This window comes from Perca fluviatilis, chromosome 1 (assembly GCF_010015445.1).
Source record: "Perca fluviatilis chromosome 1, GENO_Pfluv_1.0, whole genome shotgun sequence".
Taxonomy (NCBI): domain Eukaryota; kingdom Metazoa; phylum Chordata; class Actinopteri; order Perciformes; family Percidae; genus Perca; species Perca fluviatilis.
This window is the reverse complement of record NC_053112.1, coordinates 38,860,989-38,877,171: the sequence shown is the minus strand read 5'-3', so window position 1 is coordinate 38,877,171 and position 16,183 is coordinate 38,860,989. Positions and strand designations below refer to the sequence as shown.

The 16,183-nt window shown below is 39.9% G+C and overlaps 1 protein-coding gene across 1 annotated transcript in view; it reads right to left on the bottom strand.

Moving 5' to 3' along the window:
• The window catches only part of maml3 (mastermind-like transcriptional coactivator 3), a 128,556-nt gene that overhangs the window by 60,322 nt on the left and 52,051 nt on the right, over positions 1 to 16,183 (bottom strand). Inside the window, exon 2 of the mRNA XM_039797653.1 lies at positions 1,695 to 2,423. Within this exon, the coding sequence (XP_039653587.1) occupies positions 1,695 to 2,423 (729 nt within the window). The remainder of the gene's footprint in view (positions 1 to 1,694; positions 2,424 to 16,183) is intronic.

Genomic DNA, 16,183 nt, shown 5'->3' with positions numbered 1-16,183 from the left:
TTAACTCACAACTTGTTGGTTTTACAATTCTGTTTGTGTGCGTATTAAACAAATTAGATACAACTCGCTAATCAGACAGCTTTACACATGTTGGCATATGTATTTCTGAACGTGCACTACCATGCACGCACGGCCGGACCGACTATCAAAACGCAGAACAGAGAAGCTGGGACTACAACACACACAGAGGGAGTGTGACTTCATTCTCTGCTCAGGATGCCATTACTCCACTATATCTTCAAATATTTGTTTGCTGCTATATTAATGTTCTGAATGTCGAGTACAGCCTCTTTAAATTACACGATGTACAGTATATTTAATATATAAATAAAACTATTGAGACAGTTTTTGTTTAGTGACCACCTGGTTGGAATATTTAGGAACTGATGATATTGGTTAACATATAATTTGAGTCTCATTAAGAATAAAAAGACCACAGCACTTACCCATTACAGAAATATATTGCTAAGTCCTTGCAATGTCCACGAAAATCTGTTCCTACCTTGAGAGATTTTTTTCGTCTTGCTGGAAAGGATCTGTCTCTGACCCAAATACATCGCAGCTAGCTTATAAAAGTGGTTATTATATTATAACCCCAACACACTGCTTGAGCACTTCATGTTTGTTTCCTTCTTTCTTGTTCTGCACATCTCACAGTTTACTCATGAGTAATTCAGAAAGTGATGTGACTATATTACTATGAATTACAATCGAGAATAAGTTCCTATTTAAACCAGTTCAAATGATCTCATTGCTGAAGAAAGTGGTTCAAAAAGCAGAACTGATATGCAGATCAGATTTCATCAGATTTGATTTAAAAAAAAACAAAAAAAACTCCAAAGGCAATTTCTACTCATTATCTGAATTACTTGCATTGCAGTGCATAAACACTGTCATTTGTACTGTGCATGCAACTTATACATGGTTTATGAATGGTTGCCGTTATGACATGTCGATCTATTGTGTATGTTGCAAATAAAATTAAATAGGCATTTAAATTGGCACTCCAGGTGAGTTACACACTAACAAAAGGATAAAACTACCTGTAGAGAAAACATCAGACACCTAAGCTGGTCACAACTTGGGGCAGAGACAGGGGTTGATCATTAATCTGCCATTGGACAGCTTTTTGACCCTCTCAGTTTGGGATGTCCCGATCAGCTTTTTTGACCCCCTGATCCCATTCTTTAAATACTGAATTTAAAGTTGAAGTTCCCGCGGGATAAAGAAAACTACACTTAGCGACACCTCTTGCGCTTAATAGGCAATCTTTCCTTTTCTTCTCATGTTTAACTCCAGGGAATAGCAGCCTGTGTAACCCGTAGTTAAGAAGTGTGGAGAATTGGAGTAATCTGCTTCTGTAAAAAAAAAAAAACGATGACTAAGAAAGACAGACTTTTTTTTTACTTGTTGCCGAGGCCTGGCAAGCTACTAGACACTCCGTGGACAGACACTGGTGAGTGGCTAAGCGCCATCTTGGTTTGAAAGTGCCGGCATCCAGCCAGTCTGGCGGTGTGTCTGTAGCGCAGGGCGTGTGTGTTAAAGGCGGCGGTCACTACAAGCTGATGTAAACGATCAGAGTAAGGTATTAGGGGTAAATGACGATCCCCGATCAGTTAAAAAAAATGCCCGTATCGGCTCTGAAACGATACTTGCAATCAGGATGGGGACATCTACTACTACTCAGTACTGACCTGCGGAGAGCCCATGGGAACCTGTGGGCCTCCCTGTGGAGGCTGAGGAGGAGGAGGCAGGGCCGCCGCTGGCGGCGCCGTCGTGTTCCCGGCTGCTTCTTGCGGGCCTGGTGTCTGATTGTTTCCCGGCCGGCCGAACTCTGCCTCTTTCTTGTCCTCAAAGTCCTCGTTGAAGAGGTCGTGCATGTCGTCCTCTGGCACTGTGTTGGCCAGCTCGTCGATCAGCTCCTGCCACTCTTGGTCGTTGAGGTTGATGTCAGAGAACAGTTTGTTCTGATTGGACAGAGACTGGGGATCAGAGGACTCCATCCCGCCCCCGTCGTCCAGCGGCTCCTGTTTCAGGTCTTTGAGGAGGCCGAAGCTGTCCTCCAGGTCCAACGAGCCGTTCAGCTTCATGTCCTGGAGATGGTTGCCACCGTTCTTCCCCAGCTCGTCTGACGCCTGGCCTACGTGGTTGCCGTTGCTGTTTGTAGTGTTTTTTCCGGTGGAAGTGTTGGGCCCGCCAAGCAAGGGCTTAATGTCCATTTGGTGATGCAGTGGAGAGATGGGCGGGACATTGTTGTTATTGTTGTTGTTAGGGAGACCCGTCAGTGAGTCCAAACCACCGGAGCCCTCCTTCCGTACCCGTTTGGTAGTCGGCGAGTAGCTGCCTCCGTCGCAGATGCCGTTCTGTTCTCCATTGAGGGGCGACCGTGCACTGTCCAGTTTCCTCTTTACAGTCTCCTGGAGCTGTAACAAAGAAGAAAAAGAAAACGAATTAGGGCTGGAGGAGCACCGGAGATGGGACATGTTAGCAAAATGAAAACTTTTCTGTGGTCTTCAGGGCGCTAACGATGGAAGCAACATGAGATACTAAATCGGTAAGGCAACAGGCTGCTTCATCTCTACACGCATCAACAACTGTCTTGAGAATGCCAAGGTGTGCTGAAAATCTAAATATCACCAAGACAAATGGTACTTTCTGTACAAATTCAATCTGGCTGAAATAATGACACACACCAGTTCTCACACTCTCCATGACTAAAAGCCAATGTATGGTCCTGCCTTGAATCTATGCCGTAGGTAGGTACGTAAATAGGTACAGTACAGGCCAAAAGTTTGGACACACCTTCTCATTCAATGAGTTTCCTTTATTTTCATTACTATTTACATTGTAGATTCTCACTGAAGGCATCAAAACTATGAATGAACACATAAGGAATTATGTACTTAACAAAAAAGTGTGAAATAACTGAAAACATGTCTTATATTTTAGATTTCTCAAAGTAGCCACCCTTTGCTTTTTTTGATAACTCTGCAAACCCTTGGTGTTCTCTCAATGAGCTTCATGAGGTAGTCACCTGAAATGGTTTTCACTTCACAGGTGTGCTTTGTCAGGGTTAATTAGTGGAATGTTTTCCCTTATTAAAAGGAACACGCCGACTTATTGGGACTTTAGCTTATTCACCGTAACCCCCAGAGTAAGACAAGTCGATACATACCCTTCTCATCTCCGTGCGTGCTGTAAAGCTGTCTGACGGCTCCAGCGGCATCAGCCCATAACAGAACAGGCAGGTGAATGGTTCCAGTAATCCTACTGCTCCGAATAAGTGATAAATATCGCTAACATAGCCTTATTTATATACAGTATTTTAGATTGTTGTTGCGTGTACAAAAAAAACAGCGTAACATGAGACACCGCCATCTTCTAACTGTAAACAAACCCGGGAACTATATCCTCAGGCGGAAGAATATAGTACTTGGGCGGAGTGATATGCTCGGCAAGCCTGTCTGAGAATATAGTTCCCGGTTTGTTTACGGATTAGAAGATGGCTGTGTCTCATGTTACGCTGTTTTTTGTACACGCTGTGACTCTACAAATCACAACATGTAAATAGGAACATGTTGGCGTATTTTGTCACTTCTTGTCGGACCATTGGGAGCAGTAGGATTACTGGAACCATTCACCTGCAGGATCTGTGCTAGGCTAAGCTAATGCTGGAGCCGTCAGACAGCCTTACATCATGATGTATGGACTTGTCTTACTCTGGGGGTTACGGTGAATAAGCTAAATTCCCAATAAGTCGGCGTGTTCCTTTAATAAAAAAAGCAAAGGGTGGCTACTTTGAAGAATCTAAAATATAAGACATGTTTTCAGTTATTTCACACTTTTTTGTTAAGTACATAATTCCATATGTGTTCGTTCATAGTTTTGATGCCTTCAGTGAGAATCTACAATGTAAATAGTCATGAAAATAAAAAGGAAACGCATTGAATGAGAAGGTGTGTCCAAACTTTTGGCCTGTACTGTACATGTAGATACGGACCCTACGCCGTAGCCTGACGTGCACCTCTTAAAACATTTAACTACACGTCGCGGCGACGCAGACCGCAACACCTGCGATTGGTCCTTTCGGCCGTGGCTTGGTAGCGTTGTATTCCCCCCCCCCGACTCATTTCCTGGTTTTCCTTCTCCACAAACGACATGAAATCAAGGAGAGGGTTAACTTCTCCTGCTCCAGCTTTCAGACCGTGGTCAGAAATCACAGGGGAGTCACTTTGTTTCTCGGTCTACGCCTCTAGAGTCGGTACTCGCTCCGAAGCTAATCACCGTCACTCTCTCACTCGCTCTACCACACACTCCCCAGCATTCACACATGCCGGCTCTGCTATTCTCTTAAAGAGATACGCTAGAATGACGCAGACACCAGCGCACAAGTATAAACCTCAGGCCACTTACATAGACTACGGCGTAAGCTCTGCGTAGAGCCCCCGCAGAACCATAAATCCCGCTTCAAGAGCAGGCTGGACTCTAAGGTTTTCTAAGAAAGGGAGGAAAGATCAGCTCGTTCCATCTGTAGTATTCTCCTCATCATTAGCATCAGCCAGTGGGCAGATGAGCCCAGTCTGAATCCACACCCCGTTCTTAGCCTTACTTACTAGCCAACTTAACAGTCTAACTGCCTCCGTCATGGCACAGACGAGATAACGACAGGGTGCTAAAGAACGCTGGCTGGCAGTTAAGGTAATCACTATCATACACCTGGGTTGAAGAGGAGAGGAGGTATGGAGGGACAGCAGACAGAAACTCAGACATAGCAAGAGAGAAGTGAGACAAAGGGCAGAAAACGGGGGAAAGGACTAAGACCATGCCAACACGGGACATTTTAAATTCTCTTCATTTTGGCCTTTTAATCAAAACCAAGCAGATGTTTTCCACCACCAAAAAAGAATGTGCTTTTCAAAAATGATCTCACAAGTTTGAACATTTGAAAACAGCGTTCTCACGTTGCTTGTGCTGACATGAAAACAGGGTCTAGAAAACGTCAGTGTCAGCAGGGGGTTAGTTTTACAGTTAGCCAACAATTCTTTGCATTTGATGATACAGGGCTTACAGTTCAATGCGGTAATGTGTCTTTACCAATGTCTGACTGAAAATATGAAGTATGGCTGAGGAAAAAAATGTACTCCTCCTTGTGCAAAGAATGTGCAAAAACAACAAACTTGCAAACAAACTGTATTTTGTAATGTGCTACCCTGTATGCCAACTGTTCTGGTGTCGAAGTTTACACTCAGGAAATGGGACGTTATTTCTTTGATACATCGGCTAGTCAGGACAAGACATTACCAGAGGACGAGGCCCAAAATCTGAGTGAGGCGCATGAAACTTCTGGGTGCATTACAACTGGCACCTCCAGATTCAGAGACAGGTTGTTGTGTTTTTTTCACAAGCAATTTGCACATTAAATTACAAAACTAAGCACTGTCATCCACTCATGCTGCTACACAACCGCACTTTACTTAACAATGTGCAAATACGAGTCAATTATTTTACTATTTACACTACTTTTTTACATTTTCACATTCTCTGCTCTATGTTCTTAGTCAATGTGTGTGTTTTTATGTTTGCAAAATAGAGTAGCACTTTTAATTTCGTTGTATGTACCGTAAACAGGGGCGATTCCAGGATTTTTTAAGTGTCATAATCATAATCAGTCAGGGGGTCCCAGGGGATTTTATCTGAATACAGCCTAGAAAATCTGCTTAGAAATATAGGAAATATTGGATGGGATTAGGCCTGTCGCGATAGTCAAAAATCGAGTTATCGCACGATAAAAAAAAATGAGCTCGATAATTTTTCCGGCCGCGATAATTTCCATTTGCATGCTTGTTTGTTTTCCTCGTCTCTCTCTACCAAAGAGACTGGAGGACCACTCTCGGTTCCTTAGCGTAACGAGGAGTGAACCCTCTTGTCAGTCGCATGGTCTTTGTGGGGGCGGGACTGCGGACAGAGAGAACAGAGACAGACAAACGCTAGTTGAGAGTTGGAGCAGGGTTTCCCGCAGCACTTTGCAGTTAAAGGCGCCCGTCAAAAGAGTAGGCCTATATGAGCGTTATCCACCGTGTTATTTGGCGTCTCGTTTCTCCCTTTCAATCCAAAACCACACAGCTGACAACCTGCAGGTGGAGACTGTGGAGCAGTTCGGGCTACATACGCGCCGCTGGTCAGTCTGATAGCGGTTTCAGGAAAGTGGCTGCATGTTTCCGACAATGCACAGAACATTAACGGTACAAGCCTACAGCTGTCCGCGGGACACGGAGTGTGGAAAGTATGTCAGAGTTGCACCTGTGTGTGTGTGTTGTGTGTGTGTGTGTGTCCGCCCCGCCCCGCAAGCTCCGACCTGAAGAGGAGCAGAAGCGGCCCGCTGCCGCCAAAATGAAGACTGAAAAACAGAACTATTTTGGTACATTTACTCGCCATGTGGCAGATAGCCATACAGATAGATTTAATTTATTAATTATATATTATTTAAATTTAATATTTAGAGTTAAATAATTGTAAAATGTAGTACAGAGTCTGTAGTCTGAGAACTTACGTGTCACAAACGGCAATTCCACAACTGTACATCAGCGTGAAAGACGACATACTAAAGGAGATCAAAGACATGTTCTGGATATTTAAAATGTCTTCCAGTTCCAGTGTTAAATATTATTTAGAAATAAAAGTGTATTGATCTTTGAAAAGGTGTACCTGTATTATTATGCCATTATCATTATATTAGATGCAAATGGTCTCTCGATGACAATATTATCGTTTATCGCAATAATTTCTGGGACAATTTATCGTCCAGCAAAATTTGTTATCGTGACAGGCCTAGATGGGATAGGACAACAGAATGTAATTTTGCTAAATAAAACACATCACATTCATTATTAATTTCACTTGTTTTTATTCTCAACAAATTGTGTTTACAAATAGGCCTACAATACACATTTTCTATGGTCTTTTAAGGCCAAAATTTAGATAGTCATCATGGCAAACATTAATTGGTCATGTGACAAGGGCTGGGGAGGGTTTTTTTTCTTCTTCACAGAACCATATAAAAATACGGTGCAATACACGTACAATAAACTTGTCTCAAACTTCAACACAGAAAACCTTGCTGTACACAGTTTTCAGATGATAGGCAACAGAACAGAAATAAAGTGCAATACACAATTTATTTCTTACAAATATGTTTCTACTTCTAAACTGGCCTTAAAATGTCAACAAAGTACACAGTTGCCACACAGTGTGTGTTTAAAGTATATATATCCATTTACCAAATGGAAAGGCAGCGATTGGCATAACAGGCAGGAAAGTGACAGTACTCCGATCTAATGGAAATCAAATTTGTCAGATTGACAGCACTCTAGCCCAATGGATTGGGGGGGCACCAGGCCGGGGGTAATCACATTTCGGGGGCACACTGTAGTCTTTGGCCTTGTGAGGATAGCAAGGGAGTTGGCAGCGATGTCGGCTCAGGTAAACAAGGGGAATTGGAAACAACTAAACTGCGATGAAAAAAGGGGCAAAGTGCATACAAATTGAGGTTTGTGTGCAATTTAATAAACTCTCGATCTCAATTTTACTCCTAGCTACTGTTAATTTCAAACCCTAATGAAGTTGGCAGAGAAATAGTAGATGCTATTAAAATGACGGATGGGAAGCAGGGACCTCATTTATGAAAGGTTCCCAGGGTGCACATTTTTGTGCTCTGACCCAAATCCAAGCCAAAGTTTAGGATTCATTCAAAAATATGGTCTTTTGTGTTAAACATAGTGGCAAAGGCTTGCCTTTAACTTCTTTGCACAATAAATCGATGGTATAGTTCCAGTATTAGATCATCTTTTTGTTTTAAATATATTTCGGATAAAGTCAGAGACTATTATTAAGAGCTGAAGAAAAAGCGTCTTTAAAATAAATAATTGATTTGGGTTTATAATTATAAACTAAAAAAGGTATTTATAATTATATTTAAAAAAAAATATAATTTTTTAATTATATTAAATATTTATTATATAATAATAATTTTAAATTATATTTATAAAAAAAGAAAAAAATTATTTTTGAATAAAAAAAAAATAAAAAAATAATAAAAAATATATTAAAAAAAAAAGAAAAAAAAAAGAAAAAAAAAAAAAGGGAAAAAAAAAAAAAAAAAAAAAAAAAAGAAAAAAAAAAAAAAAAAAAAAAAAAAAAAAAAAAAAAAAAAAACAAAAAAAAAAAAAAAAAAAAAAAAAAAAAAAAAAAAAAAAAAAAAAAAAAAAAAAAAAAAAAAAAAAAAAAAAAAAAAAAAAAAAAAAAAAAAAAAAAAAACAAAAATAAAGAAACAAATAAGGCAAGAAAGAATAGAAAAAAAACAGTTTTGTTTTTAATAAATATTTTTATATTAAAAAAATTTTTTATAAAAAAAAGGGGGAGGAGAAAAAGGGGGAAGGTTTTTGGTTTTAGTTTTGAGGAGCAAAAGATGTAAAAAAAAAAAAAAAAACAAAAAAAAAAAAAAAACAAAAAAAAAAAAAAAAAGAGAGGGGTGTTTGAAGGATTTATTTTTTTTTTTATTCATTAATATATAAAATAAAAAAAGAAGAAAAAATATATAATCAATTAGAGAAGAAAGCAAAAAAGAGAAAAGAAAAAAAGAAAAACAAAAAAAAAAAAAAAAAAAAAAAAAAAAAAAAAAAAATCCTTTTTTTTTTTTTTTTTTTTGTGTTGTTGTGTTGGTTGTGTGGGGGGGTGGGTGTGGGTGTTGTTTTCTTTTTTTTTTTTCAGCAGCACCAATATTTGTGTCTTTATTTATTTGTTTGTTTGGGTTTTTTGTATTTGTTGGTGTGTGTTGTTTTTGTTGTGTTGTGTGTGTGTGTTTGTGTGTGTGTTTTTTGTTGTTTTTGCTTTTGTTTTGGTGACAAAAAAAAAGGGAAAAAAAAAAGGCACGAAGACATCCATTGCCTAACTACTGTTTTGGTTTGTGGGGGTTTGTTTTTGTGTGTGTTGGTGTAAGGGGTTTTGGGTATTTAGGTGTTTTGGGTGGGGGGTTTGTTTGTGTTTGTTTTTTTTTTGTGTTTGTGGTGGGTGTGGTGGTGTGGGTGGGGGTGTTGGGGGGTGTGGGTGGTTCTCTTACACAAAGACACTTCGGTAAAACAACCCATAAAACAAAGAAAAACTAAAAAAACAGTTTCAAAAAAAAGGGGAGCAATGAACAAAGAAAAAAGAGGCGAAAAAAAAAAAAAAGAAAAAAAAAAAAAAAAAAAAAAAAAAAAAAAAAAAAAAAAAAAAAAAAAAAAAAAAAAAAAAAAAAAAAAAAAAAAAAAAAAAAAAAAAAAAAAAAAAAAAAAAAAAAATAAAAATTGAAAAAAAAAAAAAAAAAAAAAAAAACAAAAAAAAAAAAAAAAAAAAAAAAAAAAAAGAAGGAGGGAGGAGGGGGAGGGTTGGTGTGTTTGGTGTGTGGGTGATAAAGGCTGAGGGGGGGAGGAAGGAGGGGGGAAAAAAAAAGAAAAAACGAAAGAAAAAAACAAAAACTAAAAAAAAAAAAAATTAAAATAAATAATTAATATAAAAAAAAAAATAAAAAAAATTAATATAATTATATGTTGTTTTATTTTTTGTATTAGTGTGTAAATGGGAAATAAGCAAGAAAAAAGAGAGGTGGGGGGATGTTTGGGAGAAAGGTAAAAGGAGAAGAGAGAGGGGGGGGAGGAGAGACAAAGAAGAGAGTAATAAATTTATTATGGGGGGGGGGGAGGGGGGGGGGGGAAGGAAAAAAAAAAAAAAAAAAGAAAAAGGGGGGGGAAGAAAAGAAAAAGAAGGGGGGGGGGGGGGTTTTTTTTTTTTCCTCCGCGGCCTCTCTGGCTCTAACACCACCGCCCCCCCCCCCCCCCACTCCACCCCCCCCCCACAAAAAAAAAACAAAGACACACAACAAAAACAAAAAAAAAAAAAAAAAACAAACACACCCCCCCCCACCGCAAAAAAGGAGGTATTTTTTTGGGGGGGGTGTTTTTTTTTTTTTTTTTGGTGGAGCAACCAGAACATGAAGATGAAGAGGAGAGAGGGTGAAGGAGAGAAGAGGTAGGTAGGTAGGGGAGGGAGGGAGGGAGGAGGAGAAGATAGGTGGCTTGATGGAAAGGCATAGCGCGCCAAATGACAGCGGGAAGCAAACGATGAGAGGGTGATCAGAGAGGGAGAGGGAGGGAGAGACAGAGACGGAACCACTAAGGTGCTGTTGTTATAGCAACCTGCTGCTCTGGTGCTTTGTGCGCTGCATCCTCCTCCTCCTTCCTCCTCCTCCTCCTCCTGTCCTCTCGCTCACTTACTCCCTCTCTGTAAAGGTTGAGCATCATATCGGATTCAAAGTCTCAAGATTTACAGAGCATGTCGATGTCGAGACAGTTCCACAATACGGGGATTTCTTTTTTAATGTAACAAACTAAGCGTGGAGGCAGACTTGCATCTCGACCTGAGGATACTTGTCAACACAGGAAACCTTTTGTTTATGGGATTCCACTTGTACAGCTAGGAAAACATACTGTACATCTCCTAACATTATGTCACAGAAGGTGTTGCGTTGTAACCCTAATCCAAATTCACACAGCAATGGCATCTCCGTTGAAAACAAAGGATGATTATTCAGCCATTCTTCTCGACACCCTTTTCTATTCTATTATACCTCCTTCAGCTCTTCTCTCATCCTTTCTTCCTCACTGCCACATTATGTCCACACTGACTGCAGGGGACAGTCCTGCCAATAATAGGCAGGATATGGCCCCGCGACACCCATGCAAACACAAGTCCTGCGTCTTTGACGCATTCAAATCTGAAAGGATGCAGTTAACTCACTATCAGCATATGTGCAGGTGAGGATGCACCCTATTTTCCCCCCGATAATGCTACATTGTGAACAAGGAATCCGTGTTAAAATCATAAAAATAAACAAACCTCACTGTCAAAAAGAAAAAGAAAATCCACCGACTGGTTAGTATGTCTTAGCGTCTGCGCATCTATCTTGCGCAGATGAGATACAGCCCCCCCAATAATCAAAACTGGCCAGCGCAAAGCCTTAAGGCTGCAAACCTAATACTGGTAAATAGACTCACTTGGCTATCGATTGATGCTGTATTCACCATGTTAATGCTGACCATATAACAATTAAGACAAGTTTAAAGGTCCCATGACATGCTGCTTTTTGGATGCTTTTATATAGGCCTTAGCGGTCCCCTAATACTGTATCTGAAGTCTCTTTTATATAGACCTTAGTGGTCCCCTAATACTGTATCTGAAGTCTCTTTTATACAGACCTTAGTGGTCCCCTAATACTGTATCTGAAGTCTCTTTTATATAGACCTTAGTGGTCCCCTAATACTGTATCTGAAGTCTCTTTTATATAGGCCTTAGTGGTCCCCTAATACTGTATCTGAAGTCTCTTTTATATAGGCCTTAGCGGTCCCCTAATACTGTATCTGAAGTCTCTTTTATATAGGCCTTAGCGGTCCCCTAATACTGTATCTGAAGTCTCTTTTATATAGGCCTTAGAGGTCCCCTAATACTGTATCTAAAGTCTCTTTTATATAGGCCTTAGTGGTCCCCTAATACTGTATCTGAAGTCTCTTTTATATAGGCCTTAGTGGTCCCCTAATACTGTATCTGAAGTCTCTTTTATATAGGCCTTAGAGGTCCCCTAATACTGTATCTGAAGTCTCTTTTATATAGGCCTTAGTGGTCCCCTAATACTGTATCTGAAGTCTCTTTTATATAGGCCTTAGTGGTCCCCTAATACTGTATCTGAAGTCTCTTTTATATAGGCCTTAGTGGTCCCCTAATACTGTATCTGAAGTTTCTTTTATATAGGTCTTAGTAGTCCCCTAATACTGTATCTGAAGTCTCTTTTATATAGACCTTAGTGGTCCCCTAATACTGTATCTGAAGTCTCTTTTATATAGGCCTTAGTGGTCCCCTAATACTGTATCTGAAGTCTCTTTTATATAGACCTTAGTGGTCCCCTAATACTGTATCTGAAGTCTCTTTTATATAGACCTTAGTGGTCCCCTAATACTGTATCTGAAGTCTCTTTTATATAGACCTTAGTGGTCCCCTAATACTGTATCTGAAGTCTCTTTTATATAGACCTTAGTGGTCCCCTAATACTGTATCTGAAGTTTTTTTTTTATATAGACCTTAGTGGTCGCCTAATACTGTATCTGAAGTCTCTTTTATATAGGCCTTAGTGGTCCCCTAATACTGTATCTGAAGTCTCTTTTATATAGACCTTAGTGGTCCCCTAATACTGTATCTGAAGTCTCTTTTATATAGGCCTTAGTGGTCCCCTAATACTGTATCTGAAGTTTCTTTTATATAGGTCTTAGTAGTCCCCTAATACTGTATCTGAAGTCTCTTTTATATATACCTTAGTGGTCCCCTAATACTGTATCTGAAGTCTCTTTTATATAGGCCTTAGTGGTCCCCTAATACTGTATCTGAAGTCTCTTTTATATAGGCCTTAGTGGTCCCCTAATACTGTATCTGAAGTCTCTTTTATATAGACCTTAGTGGTCCCCTAATACTGTATCTGAAGTCTCTTTTATATAGGCCTTAGCGGTCCCTAATACTGTATCTGAAGTCTCTTTTATATAGGCCTTAGTGGTCCCCTAATACTGTATCTGAAGTCTCTTTTATATAGGCCTTAGTGGTCCCTAATACTGTATCTGAAGTCTCTTTTATATAGGCCTTAGCTTGGCCCCCTAATACTGAATCTGAAGTCTCTTTTATATAGGCCTTAGTGGTCCCCTAATACTGTATCTGAAGTCTCTTTTATATAGGCCTTAGAGGTCCCCTAATACTGTATCTGAAGTCTCTTTTATATAGGCCTTAGTGGTCCCCTAATACTGTATCTGAAGTCTCTTTTATATATACCTTAGTGGTCCCCTAATACTGTATCTGAAGTCTCTTTTATATAGGCCTTAGTGGTCCCCTAATACTGTATCTGAAGTCTCTTTTATATAGGCCTTAGCGGTCCCCTAATACTGTATCTGAAGTCTCTTTTATATAGGCCTTAGTGGTCCCCTAATACTGTATCTGAAGTCTCTTTTATATAGGCCTTAGGGTCCCCTAATACTGTATCTGAAGTCTCTTTTATATAGGCCTTAGTGGTCCCCTAATACTGTATCTGAAGTCTCTTTTATATAGGCCTTAGTGGTCCCCTAATACTGTATCTGAAGTCTCTTTTATATAGCGCGGTGGTCCCCTAATACTGTATCTGAAGTCTCTTTTATATAGGCCTTAGAGGTCCCCTAATACTGTATCTGAAGTCTCTTTTATATAGGCCTTAGTGGTCCCCTAATACTGTATCTGAAGTCTCTTTTATATAGGCCTTAGTGGTCCCCTAATACTGTATCTGAAGTCTCTTTTATATAGACCTTAGTGGTCCCCTAATACTGTATCTGAAGTCTCTTTTATATAGACCTTAGTGGTCCCCTAATACTGTATCTGAAGTCTCTTTTATATAGGCCTTAGAGGTCCCCTAATACTGTATCTGAAGTCTCTTTTATATAGACCTTAGTGGTCCCCTAATACTGTATCTGAAGTCTCTTTTATATAGGACTTAGTGGTCCCCTAATACTGTATCTGAAGTCTCTTTTATATAGGCCTTAGTGGTCCCCTAATACTGTATCTGAAGTTTCTTTTATATAGGTCTTAGTAGTCCCCTAATACTGTATCTGAAGTCTCTTTTATATATACCTTAGTGGTCCCCTAATACTGTATCTGAAGTCTCTTTTATATAGGCCTTAGTGGTCCCCTAATACTGTATCTGAAGTCTCTTTTATATAGGCCTTAGTGGTCCCCTAATACTGTATCTGAAGTCTCTTTTATATAGGCCTTAGTGGTCCCCTAATACTGTATCTGAAGTCTCTTTTATATAGGCCTTAGAGGTCCCCTAATACTGTATCTGAAGTCTCTTTTATATAGGCCTTAGTGGTCCCCTAATACTGTATCTGAAGTCTCTTTTATATAGGCCTTAGTGGTCCCCTAATACTGTATCTGAAGTCTCTTTTATATAGGCCTTAGTGGTCCCCTAATACTGTATCTGAAGTCTCTTTTATATAGGCCTTAGTGGTCCCCTAATACTGTATCTGAAGTCTCTTTTATATAGACCTTAGTGGTCCCCTAATACTGTATCTGAAGTCTCTTTTATATAGACCTTAGTGGTCCCCTAATACTGTATCTGAAGTCTCTTTTATATAGACCTTAGTGGTCCCCTAATACTGTATCTGAAGTCTCTTTTATATAGACCTTAGTGGTCCCCTAATACTGTATCTGAAGTCTCTTTTATATAGGCCTTAGTGGTCCCCTAATACTGTATCTGAAGTCTCTTTTAATATAGGGGTGTGGCCTTGACCAACTGCCACTTTTCTCGTTTGAAAGCCATGATGTCTCTCTCTCTCATGGGTGGGCCAAATTCTCTGGGCGGACAAAGCAGAGAAAGGGGAGGTAACCTTGCTCCTTATGACCTCATAAGGAGAAGATTCGTGATCGGCCCATCTGAGCTTTCATTTTCTCAAAGGCAGAGCAGGATACCCAGGGCTCGGTTTACACCTATCACTATTTCAAGCCACTGGGGGACCATAGGCAGGCTGGGGGAACTCATATTAATGTTAAAAAACTCATAAAGTGAAATTATCATGCCATGGTACCTTTAGCACTACAATTTGTTAAAAAACACAAATTGTATTGGGGGAGCCAGTTAAATGACGACCTGTGGGTCCCGGGGACTCACTACATTGAAAGCAGCAAAGTCCAGAGCAGCAGAAATGCTTACAGATAAATCCTGATCCCAGGAGCTTTTATGCCAACAAGAAAACCTACTGTAGGACCTGTTTACGAAGTTAAGAAAACCTATTAGACAGTGGAAAATGATTATTCTCATTATCTGTAATTCAAATGTAATCGCTAAAAGAGAATATGATGGGAATGTGTCTGTCAAAGAGAATTAATAATTATCCACATTTGTTAAGAAATGACAGAATTCATTTGTTTGCAAAGATGAATAATGTGGAGTGAATATAATCAGGTGGCACAGAGCCACAAATAAGGGTCATAATTTCATTTGGTTTTCCTTTTCCTTGCCAGTATGCACCTTGCTTGAGTGTGTGTGTGTGTGTGTGTGTGTGTGTGTGTGTGTGTGTGTGTGTGTGTGTGTGTGTGTGTGTGTGTGTGTGTGTGTGTGTGTGTGTGTGTTTGTGTGTGCGCACTTGTTCATGGTCTGGCCCACTAGACTGTGAAATGAGTCAATTAAATCAAACAGGTCTTTAATAAGTAAATGTGTGTGTGCGCCGCTTTGGGTGTGAGTGGTGTTGATGGGAGTTATGGCAAAAAGCTCCGGCAGGTATCCACCTATTTTAAACCATAACCTGCCAGTAAATGCTGCGGTAGGGGCTGTCATGGCTGGATCGGAAAGCGCAAGAGCAAAGAGGATGGAGGGCTTTCACTGACCTGGCCTGTGTTCTTAAGTAAGTAAGTATATGCTGTGGTTTAGTTGTACATGTGACCATGTGTACAAGTTGTCGAGGGGAGGGGCAAGCGAGAAGACATGGCTTAGAATAATTTAAGAAACAAGGAGCAGATGCCAAATGAAGAGTCAGTGTTTATTATGATACCTACACAATTTATTTAGGAATGTTTTGTTTTTTTTATCTCGGCTTACAGCAAGACAGAGTCTCGCGGGGCGGCCTCCAGCTCACCCAGTAAGAGCGTTCGCCCCATGTTGGCAGAGTCCTGCAGCGGCGCAGGGTTCAAATCCGACCCGCTGCCCTTTGCCGTGTGTCATCCCCCATCTCTCTCCCCTTTTCATGTCTATCCACTGTCTCTACACAATAAACGGAAAAGCCCCAAAAAAATTATCAAAAAAAAAAAAAGAGTCTCACATCAATTTCAACATCACTCCACCTGGGTGGAATGTCAATTTCATGATACACAGTCGCTTTTTATTATTTTATGATGGCTTAAGTCTATCCAGTGAAGAGAACTGGGAGGAAGGGATGGGGTTAGGGTTGGGGTAAAACACAACGCCCGGGATGGGCGCTGCGAGGGGCACGGGCACAAGGGGACCACTGGTTTGAATAAAACACTTAAAAACCTCCTTAAAAAAACAAATTTGGTTATATAAAAGCTGTTCAAAAGAAAGCCAGGTATTAGCATA